The sequence below is a fragment of the Copadichromis virginalis genome, linkage group LG15 (genome assembly GCF_057382275.1).
Source record: "Copadichromis virginalis isolate Kocher_CV1m ecotype Utaka linkage group LG15, C_Virginalis_male_GT1.1, whole genome shotgun sequence".
Classification (NCBI taxonomy): Eukaryota; Metazoa; Chordata; class Actinopteri; order Cichliformes; family Cichlidae; genus Copadichromis; species Copadichromis virginalis.
This window is the reverse complement of record NC_140632.1, coordinates 10,715,746-10,730,436: the sequence shown is the minus strand read 5'-3', so window position 1 is coordinate 10,730,436 and position 14,691 is coordinate 10,715,746. Positions and strand designations below refer to the sequence as shown.

The following is a 14,691-nucleotide window of genomic DNA, read 5'->3' as shown; positions in this document are numbered from 1 at the left end:
AATTTTACTATAAATCAGTATATAGTTCGTTCAAAGGAAATCTTTCTGCCGTTAAACAGGAAGGCATTACCGCTAACGAGCAAAGGACTGCCTGCTGGCGGAGGAGTTTCGGAGCTCGGTGACAGCGCGCACTGTCCTTTCAGCACCAAGGTTTCACTTTACGCACGACCACAGCTTCACCCAGCCATGCAGTGAGAGCACCGAGTGGTCACTATAAATACCCTGCAACAATTGAACTGTGAAAGACAGAAGATTATGTGGAAAATCTGAGAGTATTTTTCTGAAGACTCCAAGATGAAAAGTTAGGTTTTTGATTACACACACACACACACACACACACACACACACACACACACACACACACATTTATTTATAGTGTTTTATTCTCAGGGGTATGAAACATAACGCTTCACCCCTATCGTGTCTTGACAATATTGTGGGGGAAACGGGGGGACTGGGAGGGGGCGAATGGGAGCCACTTGCACGCCTATACCCATACTTTTCTCTCCCCCCCCCCCCCCCCTTTAAAAAAAAAGCTGTTCAAACTACGGCAGGGTAGTACAGACTAATCCCCAAAGAGGAGAAACCTGCAAACCTCAGTAATCCTATTTACCGAATTGTTCTGACCAGAAACTATAGGGCAATAAGTATTAAAACCCGTTTGTAATTAATTTTCAAAATGATCCTTAAACTGTCCATAGCATAATTGCGTTTCAATTTCCATGATGGATGTAAAACGCGCAATGGCTCTAATGAGGTTATGAGCCTCAGAAGAAGGATATGGGAGCATTTCCACTAAGATGTCGGTATCTGCGCTGTATTCTGGGCTGAGTGGAAATTTCAGTGGAAGTAGCCTATTAGTAGGAAAAAGGCTTCCTGTAACCGCGTATCGTACATATAAATGGAGTAAGGCAAAGGAGGGGGGCGCAGAAAACTTGACACAGCATTCAAGTGATGGTCACTCAACCCATGCACACTCACAGACATTGCGGAGTAACCTACAGCGGACAGGTCACCACGTCGGCGAGACAGAATAAAAAGTGAGCCTCACTTCTTGGCGACTAATCTGCTACTTCAGCCAGGACGCGCACGGGATCTGGGAGCACCGGACCACTTGAGCTTTTCTGTGCGCTCTCTCCCTGCAGTCTGCCGGTCTTCAAAGGATGACCACAGGGGCTCGGTGAAGATCCCTGACTTCACGAGCTTTGTTTTTGCATTAATAAAAGCAGCTTTTAAGAGGACATATTTTGGGGCGGACAAACTCCGAAGTTGCGCACAGTTTGCATTTCTTACTGCTGTGTGCGCAGAAAGTCATCAGTGTCTGAAGACTTTATAAAGGTAAAAATAGCTTTAAATTGTTACTTTTAGAATCTAGATTTCTTTACTGTTATGTTTTTATTCTTAGTTCCTCTCTTACTGATGCATTGTTGCCTTTTGTCTGAGGGTGACTTAACTGTGTCGTGTAACTTCTCGGTAACAGAAGCCTGGATCAACATAAATAAAACTTTTTAAGCTACAAGACTACAGCCACATTTAGACAATGAAGACACTCAAGTTATTAAAAACATAAAAACAGAGTAACTGTTTGAAAACAAGCACGTGGTAAGCAGTTTTGCATAATATTTTGGAAAGCGTATTTGAAGATAAAGTTAAATAGCGCATGGGTAAGATTACTTAACAGTCCATCAAGCTTCGGTCAATCAATTATGATCCGAACTTGGTGGACTATTAGGTGCGTGCAGTACTGTGATTTTCGCTTTGTGGCCCATTAAGAAACTCTTGTGTTATTGTTTTGCGGCGTTGGGAGGATTTTAACCAGCATTTACAGTCGCTCTTGGCGGGGTGTAGCCTAATGGGATTCTGGGACTTGTGAAATTAGGAAATGAAAGGCTTTTAACATTCATACTCAATCTCTCCTGCAGGTGCCCAGAAAAGAAAATACGACCTCACTGTTTCCCCCTCACTCCCCGGGAGCTATGAGCGAACTACGCAGGCATTTCATTATAGGACTGGTGTTACTGATGTGCACGCTCACCGACCACTGCGGCGAGAGCGCGCCCTCCACGGTCCCAACAGGGGACGCATCGGCCGGCATGGACGAGCAGCAGGACTTGAGGCGGATGGTGGAGATCGTGAAGCAGGTGGAGGGGAGTCGGGGACGCCACAGTGCCAAAACAGAAGCGCCGGCAATTTCACGGGAGACGAGCTCTCCGATGGAGCAGAAGGATTTTCGGGACCTCAAAGCATTCAGAGGGAATCAGGCTGTCGGTGAGTTTTCTTCCAGGAAGGAATCTTAAGTTGGATGTACAGTCAGGGATGTAGCATACTGCGATATGGAAGTTTCATAGAGAAGAACAATTTCCTCTCTATTTTCTCGTTAAGGCTACCAAGTGCATGCAATATAACCAAAACTATTTGGTTATAAAACCACTATACTTACTGATAGTACTGACGGTTATTTGAGGGTCATTTGGGCCAACTGGCCCTTTAAAGCTCTCTTACTATATTTTGCTTGATAAAAACATCCTTGTTCTATGTGTTGTGATGGATAACTCCAGAGCTGATATTTTAAGGCCTCCTGATAAAAATATGCCATCCATCCATTTTCTTCTGTCTATATGATACAGACTAAAACTTGACACCCTTTCCTTATCTCCTCTCTTTAAACAGTCATATTTCCCAGAGATCTAAGAAAGAAGGAGAAGTTCATAAAATACTTAACAGGTAAGACATTACTGCAAAATCAATGTCTTTTAAAGTGTTTGCTAAAAAGATTCCTACAAAAACAGGCCAGGGAAGTCAGCTATAGCACACAAAAGTGAATTACAGCTTCAGACAATGACTACAAAACAGATGTTATTGAAGGTTGCTGCGGCAACGTTCTTAAAGCCTCCTCTCTGTTCTTGTTTCAGGTCCGCTCTCCTTCAGCCCCAAGTGCAGGAAGTCGGTGTATAAACTCTACCACCACACGAGAGACTGCACGATACCTGCATGTAAGCTGCCATTACACTGGCCCTCTTGACACCCTGAGTAAAGATCTTGTCCGTTCAATGTCAACACACTAAACCACTCACTATCTGTCCATCCTATTTTCTTTCCTCAGACTTCAAAAGATGTGCACGGCTTCTGACACGGCTAGCAGGCAGCCCACAGTGCACGGAGGGGTAGCACACACCAGGTACGGTACCATGTTCCTCTGATTCAAACATGAATTTTTTATGGCGAACAGCTTGTTAATGTGTCTCGTTGAACGTAGACAACAGAGTTCAGAGCACATTATAGACCGTGTGTGGGTGTAACACAGTCATTAATGTTGAATGGGATGTGATAAGGAGGAAGTATGAGGTAGTCTTCAAGGTCATTTACTTGAGCAAAATTAACAAGGCCATGTGGTAAAACTGCAGCCACAAGTAAAAGTCTTCAGCGTGGACTCATGTGCTCTGAGCTGATTTGTTGTTACTAGAGTAGCATTGCTAATGCATGCATGTTTTTTGGTATCAGCTTGCTTTTATAGTTCTATAACTGTCACTACGTTATATACAGGATTGTAGTTATAATCTGTACAAACGCATTACAGCTTGTTTTGTTTGTTTTTTTCATTAACGTAAATTTGATTGGTAACATAACTACCGTATAAAGCAGAAAGAAAGAAAGGTATAGTTCTAGTGCCATTTCTCTCTTAAAAGTTGGCTAGAAGTACAAAATACTTCTTAATTTGACTGAACTTACAGTCATTAAACATACTGTGTTACTTTCTACTTCTGTGGCACAGATAACTAAACTTCCACTCAAATATTGTACTTTATGATGCATTCAAACGTTAAATGAATGTCCATTTTATGAATCTGTATTTCGAGCCAAGCTCTATAATATATTAATACACTAATCTATAACAGTATTTATATTTAAAGCTATTTTTACTATTTCCTATAAGCACTTAACTGTGTTTTCTTCTAGCTCGGCAGCAGAGTTCAATTATTACATTGAGCACTTAAAGCATAAAATTACTGCTTACATAGAATTAATTGAGAATAATGATGTAATCAAGCACTTAAATTCTCACTACACTAAATCATTAGTAGTACTAAGAATAATTTTGCTTAAGTAAAAGACTAGATTCAGGATATTACCTTTTTTTTTTTTTTTACTTTTGTGTGATTCGTATTTAATTAAGAATAATAAGAATAAATAAAATGTTTGCACTGCATGAATTATCAGTGTCATTCAGAGTCAAAAACCTCTCCGGTTATGGTTATAGTGTAATGGTTATGTTGTTCTGAGGCACTACTCAGACGTTTGTTCTCCGTGGTGATATGCTTCCTGTGTCCACACACACACGCCCTAACAGTGGCACAGCGAGAGCAAAGTATCAAATTTCTTATTATTTGTGATTCTTTCTGAAGAGGGGAGAATTTTTCAGGTGTTTTCAAGTTGGTCCTGAATATCACGTCTTCTTTGTTACAGGTCAAAGTCACACACGAGTCCTTCAGAAGAAAAAAAAACTTGGGAAAAAAGTGCCTTGGACAGTAAGGAAGCCTAAATCTGACCAGCCCCGACGGACACTAGGCACAGTATTGTCATTCACTGAGGTCTCCTTCTGCTAAGGCGTGGATGGGTGCCACCCACCACTCAGGCTGGGCCTTGATGGTTAGCTGTCACCGCATGGGGGAGCAACCCAGGCAACAAAACCCAGACCAGGATAAAGACAGTGAAACTGAAGAGTGGAGAAGATAAAGAAACAAGCGGTTGAGACACACCAACCTGGGGCCTCTTCATGCTGGGATCCAAAAAAGATGTTGCTAAAACAAAACAAAAACATATTTTTCTTCATTTATTTTGCTCAAGAAAAGAGCGAAATCCAAATATGCTCAACCCTGCCTGTACTACCTTCTACACAGACAAGTTTTCACAGACCTCCAGCTGGCAGTCAGTGCATAGTTTCAGCCACTTGTGCTCATACTGAGAAAGAACTGTGATTAAATTATTAATTGCATGAATTTTCCTCTGCATCTTTGTGAAAAAGATAAAAAATAATAATAATAAAACAAAAGAAGTGGTTGTTGGATTTTGGTAGAGTGCAGTACAGAGTATATTTATGTATTTGAGTCATCAAAAGGTAACATTGTACATAATGTAGGCCATCTTTAAAAGCAGGAGCAATATCTTCACGCTGTAAAGCGAAACATAAAAAGAAGCCACCGATGTACCATAAATTAACATGACTGGTATTTCCCAAAGGGGTGTCCAATATATATATATATATAAATATATATATACCATAGCTATATTTAAAAATGAAATATACTTAAATAAATTATGAGATTGGTACAAATATGGATTGCCTTTCTTTTCTTGTGCGATATTTTGCTTTGCATTCCCATCTTGAATGAGGAATGATCCTCGAATAACCCTGTGACTGGACTGAGTCCTGGAACATCTGATCCTGTGAACTTCCCACTGCTATTTCAGACAGACTGTTAAAAAAGATCAACTGGCAAAGCTCAAAGTGTTCGAATACATGTTATTGCAACATGATTTTTTTTTATGTGATCACTTTCCAGATGTGGCGGTCAGCAGATTTCACTTGCTTTGCAGCAGTCACATTGAGAAAGGAGTTCCTCTTAAAAGGCTGAGTCACTCAGGTTTTCCTGTATATTTCTACTGGTATCTATTCATCAAAACCTTTTATTGTTATTTGAGCAGGTTTTGAGAAGTTTCCTGCAAATGCACTTAAGCAAAGGTGAATGTACAGTGCTTAACAAATTTATTATATCTAATGTAGGGCCTAAATTAAGAATACTGGTTATTACCAAAAAGGATGAGTTACTAATATGCTCAAAATTACATTTATTTACTGCTATCCCTGTAAATACAACAGAAAAAATAGTTTTAGTGGTTGAATGTTATGTTTCATTCATTTATGACTTCTCTAGCTCAAATTTGGGTATAGAAACTTATTTAATTTTGTCACTTACTTTTGTAAGTAATGCAATTCGGTTTATTACTTACCTAATAAATAACAATATATTATTAATTTTAAACAACCTCCTATGTTTTCTTCATTTTTATGGCAAATCGAATAAATTTATTAAGCACTGCAATATGTTTTTTGTTTGTTGTTGGTTTTTTTAAAGCATTTTAAAGGAGGAATGGGACCCACGAAAAGCAACACCATTGTTACTGTGGATGTGCTACAGACCACAACAACTGACAGGCTTCACTGAAACCAAATTGTGATAAAGAAATTGAATGCACACTAATATCAATTAGCAATTATGCTGATTAAGGGGAGGAGATAAATAACAACAAGACAGAATTAATTAAAAAGTATACAATTCTATTGACAGTTATATTATCTGTAAATCCACAACTGGTGCAAAAATAGTCCCTACAAAGACAAAGATCAAGTTTACTGCCACTATATGCAGATTACATGGACGACTGATTATCTAAAATACACCTCAAACATGGCAAAATACTTGAGTACTTTTCGGGTTCTTTTGGGTGAACTGGCCCTTTAAATAAGTGCATCAAGATAAAGTTCTCTTAAGCCTTTTGCATGAAATTTGAACCCTGTACAGATGCAACTGCTGCAGACTGAATATTTTTGCAAGAAATTACTTTCGAGGGAAGCTTAATTTGTTTGGGTTTGATCCTAACCAAGACAAGAAAACACTCACACTGCTTGGAGGACCTTGAGTTGAACTTCATAAAGAGATTAAAGTTGGCTCTGCTCTATTCAAGTATCCCAGTGAGACAGAGGCAGTTAGCCAGTATGCATTTATAGCAGAAGCTAAAGCACCTTCATGGAATTAAGTCGTTTATTTCAAGGTACTCTGTGAAAACAGACCACCGTGTATGTTTTTAAAAATTAGACTACTAAAATATCTATATATTTTCTTGATCTTTTTTTCCAATTCAGGGTTACAGTGGGGCTCCAGCCTATCCCTGCTGTCACACAGCAAGAGTTAAATAGATCACCAGTCTGTATCAGGACTTACACAGAGACAGATAACAATTTACACCTATGGCCAATTTAGAATCATTAATTAACCGAACATGCATGTCTTTTAGAAGACAGCAGGACGTCAGTGTACCCAGAGAGTATACGCAAACCCCACAGAGAGGCCCCAGCAGCTGGAAGATTCAAGCCAAGGACCTCCTTTCTCCCCAAAGGGGAGCAACTTAAAGACTAAGAAGAGCTCTTGTACAATAATATAATCACTTTTTATGTAAAGTAAGGTAAGGCTGATACCATTTCTGTTTTTACACTAAATAAGAGGCTTGAGCTGGTTAACTTAACATAAATGGTGGTAAATGGACTGATTCTTACATACCGCTTTTCTACTCTCCTGCAGTACTCAAAGCGCTCTATACAACATGCCTCATTCACCCAATCACACCCATTCATACAAGCGCTTTCCTCTATACTTTAGTGCTGTTTAGCTAACATTCACACACATTCATACTCCAATGGATGTATGGGAGAACAACTGGGGGTTACTATCTTGCCCCCAGTTGGGGGGCAAGATAGTAAGATATTTGGCATGCAGACTAGGTGGAGCCAGGGATCAAACCACCAACCTTCAAATCAGTAGCTGACCTGCTCTACCACCTGAGCTACAGCCCATGGTGAAAAGATCCAAATTTTAAAAAAACAACAACAAAAAAACTATTTCATCATCAACCTTTAAAGCTTACTATTTAGAATACGAGTTTTTAAATTGTACAAAAAATGTTTACTAAGGCATAAAAAAATTAGTTGCAATTGAATTGAATTGAATTGATTGAATTGAATTGATATACCTTTATTAGTCCCACAAGGGGAAATTTCATAAGGCTGCCGACCTATTGCACGCAATGGCGGTGCCATCTTACCCTCCGACCATACATACATTACACAAAACATCACATGGGGAAGACAGGTCAGAGAGGTATAACAATGGAAAATGCACCACATGAGGAAAGATAAGGAAAAAAAAAACTCCCCCCAGACTGAGCTCCAACAGGGAGATCAGTTTGAGAACAGAAAAAAACACCTCTGCACATAGCACATAAAAAAACTCTTAATACACATGACAAGCAACAGGGGTGGGTAAAGGGTGAAAGGCAGCCGAATTAGACAGTACATCCGGGCCTGCGTGCGCTGGTCTCCTTGATCCCCGTCAGCATCGGAAGGGAATAAGCGTCAAAGGCGTTTGGAAAAGGAGGGGGGATGATTGTGTGCATATATGCATGACCTCAATAGAAGCTCAAATACTTTTTTTTTCTTCTTTTTTTGGACACAGGCAAGACCAGTCTGTTTTATTTAGCACTGAAATAAAGTATGCTGGGGAAAGTAAGCCAGGGAATTAATTTGCATACTAAATAACTTGTACTGATTTTCTGGCATAGCTTAAAGAGTAGTTTGACATTGTTTTGAAATCATATTTAATAGCTGTCTTACCTAGACGTAAATGGGGAGATTTCCGACATGCTCTCGTCTAAATGCCAGATACAAAGTAACATTCAAAAACTAGTTCACTAGCCCAGCTGAGAGTCAATATAGGGAAGGAGCTGGTTTGTCTAAAGCTAACTTAAGGTTATGTATATAACCCCGGTTCTCTGAGTAGCATGAGTGAGCGTCTCACTATCCGATTGTTCAGTCTGACGTCACTAGCCGTGTCTGGGTCTAAACTCCGCTCCAGGTCCATATATCAAACAATCACTATGGCATTACTGAGAGTTGAAAAACTGTTTAAAGTCTTTCATCCTTAATAAAATGATCAGCGTTCTGCCCTACCAGGTGTAACAATTGAGTTTAACATCCAGGCATCCATGAAAATGGAATTTATGACATTTAACGGAGTTAGAAGTTAGCAGGAAGTTAGCTCGCTAGCTTCTATCTAAATACAATATAGCATGTCCTGACTGCGGGGTTTTGGAAACAAATTCAAACGTACAGCTCTGTTATCACTTCCAGCATAAATGAAGACAGAAAACTAAACAGCAGTGACGTTTGTAAGGTTACTGAAGTTGGGCTAGCTGGTATATAATGATGTGCTACGTGACCGCTAGCGACACAGCTATGTTAGCATAATATAAACAAGCTAACTTTTTTTCCACTCGATAAAAGTTAACGTGAGTGTTCTCGGTGGTCAGGAACAAATGTAATCGCATGGCAGGATGCTGTAAAAGGACCAAACTTCAGCCAGGAGAACAACTGAGATAATCCATCCACAATACGAGGTTAGTCATTCATATACTGCTGCATGGGCTGGGCTGTAGTTACATCCTAAGGTTTTAAAAACTGAGCTTAAATAAATGATTAGTGGTAATAAAAGCTGAGGGAGGTCAACCGGGATCACTGACTGTTTTAGGAGCTTTTTGAGATCAAATAGAAGAAAATACATAACATTAAACATGTTAACAACACAAAAGCCATATTAAACGCAGACTACTTTAGACCCGGAAGTAGGATTCGTCGCGTCATCACTGAACAACCGGATTGGAACACCTCCTGCGTGACCTTAGCCAGCCCTTACAGGCTGGGTAAGGGCAGCCTGTAAGGGCGCCCATGTCAGGAGGGGCTAGTGCCTCCCTATATAATAGGCTGACATAGCGTCAGATGCCATTCAAAAACCTCTTCTCGCTTCTCACAGAAACCTGTAGACAACTGTGCTATTGGGTGCTAAGCTAAACTGTCCACAGATTCGAGTGAACAACTCGGTCGCCGGGCGCTTTGTTCCCAGCTTTTCAGTTGTCCACTAGCATACAAGCAGTAACAATACTGTTCTGTAGCTAGTGCTGGTGTCAAGTAGCAATACTTTCACCCAGGGAAGTAGCAGTATTTTCCAAAAGCGAAGTAGCAACACTTTGCTAATAAAGGTACCACTAGCTTCACCATCAGGTAGCAATACCCTTCGATGCTAGCGGTTTTACACATTAGGTAGCAATAGCTGTAGAAAAGTAGCACTACTTTTCACCCCACGTTAGCTGAGGAATAGCAATATTCTCCACACTCAGTGTCAGTCTCGCTAACGTGTGCAACCCTCTAGCTAACCATAGCTACGACTGTCAATGAAGTTGCACAACTCTGTCCTAGCGGCAAGAAGATTTCTTCCTGGGATACACACCCTGTGTGTGCGGCATGCCTGGGTTTATCTCACACTCGGGCTGCCTTGACACCCGCACACGACTGTATCCACTGCGCGGCTTTCCCACGCAAACTACTCCGCCGCAGGCTATCTCGCCAGGCTAACCTGTCGGGTGGCGACCCTTTGCTGTGTGAGGCTGCTGCAGCGCAAGGAGAAACTGAGATGCCCGATGATTTGGCCGCAACTGGATCTCGACATGCAGGACATGTGCAAGCGCGCAGCTGCTAGGCTCAACATCCTGTGGCCCGCGATACAAACAGAGATTGTAAAGTCTCGTTTTGACAGAAAGAAATTGCCAAAGGCGAAAAAGACGGGGAAGCATGTGTTGCCTGTTTTCTCGGAGCTTCTTGATGAGATAGCGGTGACGTGGAAAGCAAAACCTTACAGCGAGAAACACCCCATCGTGGGGAGCTCCCTGCTGGATTGTGAGGGGATGGAGTCTATCGGCCTCCGCCAGATGCCACAAGTGGAGCCGTTGGTAGCAAGCCATCTTCACCCGAGACGTCTCTGTCCTCATCGGCCCCATCTCTCCCCTCCAAAACAGACCGCTTCCAGTCTAGCCTTACAGATAAGTGCTACAAGGCAGCGGCTCTGTCATTAAGCTGAGCTAGAAGAGGACATGCACAGGGCGACCATGGCTCAGGGATTGGGAATCGCATCTGTAACCGGAAGGTCGCCGGTTCGATCCCTGGGCTCTCTGTCCTGGTCGTTGTGTCCTTGGGCAAGACACTTTACCCTACTTGCCTACTGGTGTTGGCCAGAGGGGCCGATGGCGCGATATGGCAGCCTCGCTTCTGTCAGTCTGCCCCAGGGCAGCTGTGGCTACAACTGTAGTTTGCCTCCACCAGTGTGTGAATGTGAGAGTGAATGAATAGTGGTATTGTAAAGCGCTTTGGGTGCCTTGAAAAGCGCTATATAAATCCAATCCATTATTATTATTATTATTATTATGACAGCTAAACCAGATACCACAGTGTGGGAAGAGATCTCTCATTTCCACGGCTGTGATAATGCAGATGAGCCCGTCACCTCGCTCACCTGTGACAGAGGTGACGGAACACCGAAATGGCGTATGTTTCGCGCTGCAACCAAAAGGGGGTGCCAAAACGCCATCTTCGGTTGAGTGGCCAGTGAGCCCTCTGTCTCTCCACATAAAGAGCTGGGCTACCTGCACTCAGTCAAGATGGGTGCTGAGGTCATTGGAAAAGGGCTACAGGCTGCAATTCAATGTCACTCCACCACATTGCAAAGAAATCGTTTACTCTCGTGCTCTGGGCGAATCTGCCACTTTTCTCCTGGAGGAAATTTCCACCTTGAGAGACAAAGGAGCTATAAGAGTTGTCCCTCCCGAGGAAATACACAGCGGATTTTATTCAAGGTATTTCCTTGTGCCAAAGAAAGGGGGGAGGGGCATGAGAGCCTTCCTGGATCTCCGTGCCCTGAACCGGCATTTAAGGACATACAAGTTCAGGATGTTGATGCAGGCGACTGGTTCACATCAATCGACCTGAGGGATGCTTATTTCCACATCCCCATATATCCCCCACACCGAAAGTATCTAAGATTTGCTTTCCAGGGGATAGCGTACGAGTTTATAGTCCTGCCTTATGGTCTCTTACTGAGCCCAAGGGTGTTTGTGAAATGCACCGAGGCAGCAGTGGCCCCGCTCAGGGAAAAGGGCATTCGAGTCGCCACATACATCGACGACTGGCTGGTGGCAGCCCCAACCCGCCAGGAAGTGGCTTGTCACACAAATGCTCTCATACACCATCTGGAGAGTTTGGGTTTCCAGATAAACGTGGAAAAGAGCACATTGAAGCCAACTCAATGCATTACTACTTTCATAGGGCTCAGCCTAGACTCCCTCCGGGTGAGAGCTTTTCTGTCCCCAGAGAGAACAGCGGCCATACGGTCATCCCTAGCACTGTTTCGCAAAGTCAACACAGTGACCCTCAAACAGTGCCAGAGGCTCCTCGGTCTGATGGCTTCTTCTCTAGTGGCGATAACACTGGGACACCTGCACATGAGAGGCTTTCAGCGCTGGGTGGGCTCGCGGGGACTGGACCCTCACCGAAACGGCCACTGTTGCGTGAGAGTCTCTGCAGACTGTTCACTCGCTGTCCGCGAGTAGAAGAAGCCAGGTTTCTTGTCTCAGGGCATTGCCATGGGGGCAGTTTCAACCAGGAAGGTGATTTCCACAGATGCCTCTCTTTCAGGCTGGGGGGCCACCCACGAGGGCAGAACAGTGAATGGGGAGTGGGGCCCTCACATGCGCTCCACCCACATAAACTGTCTGGAACTGCTGGCAGTTCACCTGTCGCTAAAACACTTTCTCCCTTGGCTGAGAGGTCATCATGTTTTAGTGAGGTTGGACAATTCCACTGTTGTGGCCTACATCAACAGACAAGGGGTCTGGGGTCCCCCAAGTTACACACACTAGCACACAGACTGATAGTCTGGAGCAGTGTCCACCTGCTGTCACTGAGAGCAACTCATGTGCCGGGAATCTTGAACTTTGGAGCAGATCTTCTCTCCAGGAGCAATCTGCTGTATGGCGAATGGAAGCTTCACCCAGAGGTGGTGAAGCAGATCTGGCTGCGATTCGGTCAGGCGACCGTGGACATTTATGCATCCAGGGAGAATGCTCAGTGTCCCCTGTTTTACTCGCTGCACGATCAGAAAGCTCCACTCGGGGTGGATGCTCTAGCTCACGAGTGGCCGAGAACCCTCCTCTATGCTTTTCCCCCAGTGGCCCTCATTTCTCCAACTCTGGCCAGAGTGAGGGAGAGAAGTCACTATATCATAGGTGTCAAACTCTGGCCCGCAGCCTAATTACATTTGGCCCGCGAAGCCATACCAAATTACTATTAGAGCTGGCCTACTGGTATTATACAGCTAATATATATATATTGTTTAGTATTAAGCTTTGCTTGTTCCATATTCAGTTTTTCAGCAAAACGTGTTTGAGTCCATAAGAAAAGATTCATTCTTATATTTGGAGGAATAAATATATTTCAATAAATATTAACGTTAGCCCGCGACTTTGTTCTAGTTTTGAATTTTGGCCCACTGTGTATTTGAGTTTGACACCCCTGCACTATATGATCCTGATAGCCCCGCACTGGCCAGGGAAGCACTGGCTGGCGGAGATTTTTCAGCAGCTGTGCGGCCGTTACAGAGATCTCAGAGATCTCCTGTCTCAGGCACGGGGGGAAATATTCCACCCCCATCCAGAGAGGCTAGCTCTATGGGATTGGCCCGTGAGTGGTTTAACCTGAACACGGTGGGGCTCCCTCATAGTGTTATCGACACTATTCAGTGTTCTAGAGCATCGTCTACTAGGATGCTATATGAGCACAAGTGGCGTGTGTTTGAAAGCTGGTGCTTAGAATCACAGGCCATCCCTTTTCAGTGCTCTGTGGCTGTGATTCTGTCATTTCTTCAGGCCCTGATTGATAAGGGTAAAGCCTTCTCCACCTTCAAGGTGTATTTGGCAGCAATTTCAGCCTGCCATATTGGTTTTGAGGGGAAGACTGTTGGCCAGCATCCCTTAATATGCCGTTTCATGAAGGGTGCACGGCGTAAATTGCTTACATCTAGAATACAATACAATATAATTTTATTTATATAGCACATTTAAAAACCCGAAGGCACACGAAAGTGCTTCACAGTAATATGGAGAGTCAACATAAGTGTCTAGGCCGTTGGCTCCATCGTGGGACCTTCCCATAGTATTAGCTGCGCTCTCCTGTTGCCCATTTGAACCCCTGGAACAGGTTGAGTTAAAATTTCTGTCCTTGAAGACGGCTCTATTGATTGCTTTAGCTTCAGCTAAGCGTGTAGGAGAGACCCACGCTCTCTCAGTGCATCAGTCATGCATTCAGTTCTCCTCGGATAATACGAGGCTCAACCCTGCCTTTATCCCAAAGGCCGGCTTTTTACCCACCACCTTTCTCCTCAGAGGAGCAACAGCAGCTGCATACCTTGTGCCCAGTCCGTGCTCTGCACACACCCAGAGTGTCAGACAAAGTGACCAGCTGTTCGTGTCCTGGGCTAAACCACATATGGGAAAGCTTGTGTCTAAACAGCGCCTCTCCCATTGGATAGTAGGAACAATTTCCCTGGCCTATACTTCGGCCTCCTGCTGGCTTGCGTGCGCATTCCACTAGAGGTTTGGCAACCTCATGGGCTCTCTTTAGGGGAGTTTCTATTCCTTCTCCCCTGTGAAGTGCTGTTGGGGACAGCTGTCTTCTTAACAGGCATGTCTGGCAATCTGGGAGTCAGTATTTCTCCCATAGTGAGACACGAAACGAATGCTATGAAAGAGAACTTAAGGTTATGTATATAACCCCGGTTCTCTGAGTAGCATGAGTGAGTGTCTCATCGGACCGCCCTCCTTGCTATGGAAGCGAGGAAGAGGTGGGCTTGTTTTGAATGACATCTGACGCTATGTCAGCCTATTATATAGGGAGGCACTAGCCCCTCCTGACATGGGCGTCACTTAGCAGGAGGCGTTCCCATAGTGAGACGCTCGCTCATGCTACTCAGAGAACCG

General features: G+C 43.5%; 1 protein-coding gene across 1 annotated transcript; it reads left to right on the top strand.

The window, feature by feature from the left end:
• Positions 1 to 581: 581 nt before the first annotated feature.
• alkal2a (ALK and LTK ligand 2a) lies at positions 582 to 5,404 on the top strand. Its single transcript, XM_085433549.1, has 6 exons — positions 582 to 1,338; positions 1,923 to 2,268; positions 2,671 to 2,724; positions 2,913 to 2,993; positions 3,104 to 3,178; positions 4,465 to 5,404. The coding sequence occupies exons 2-5, from the start codon at positions 1,977 to 1,979 to the stop codon at positions 3,166 to 3,168; spliced, it is 492 nt and encodes a 163-aa protein (XP_085289675.1). The 5' UTR covers positions 582 to 1,338; positions 1,923 to 1,976; the 3' UTR covers positions 3,169 to 3,178; positions 4,465 to 5,404.
• Positions 5,405 to 14,691: the final 9,287 nt, after the last annotated feature.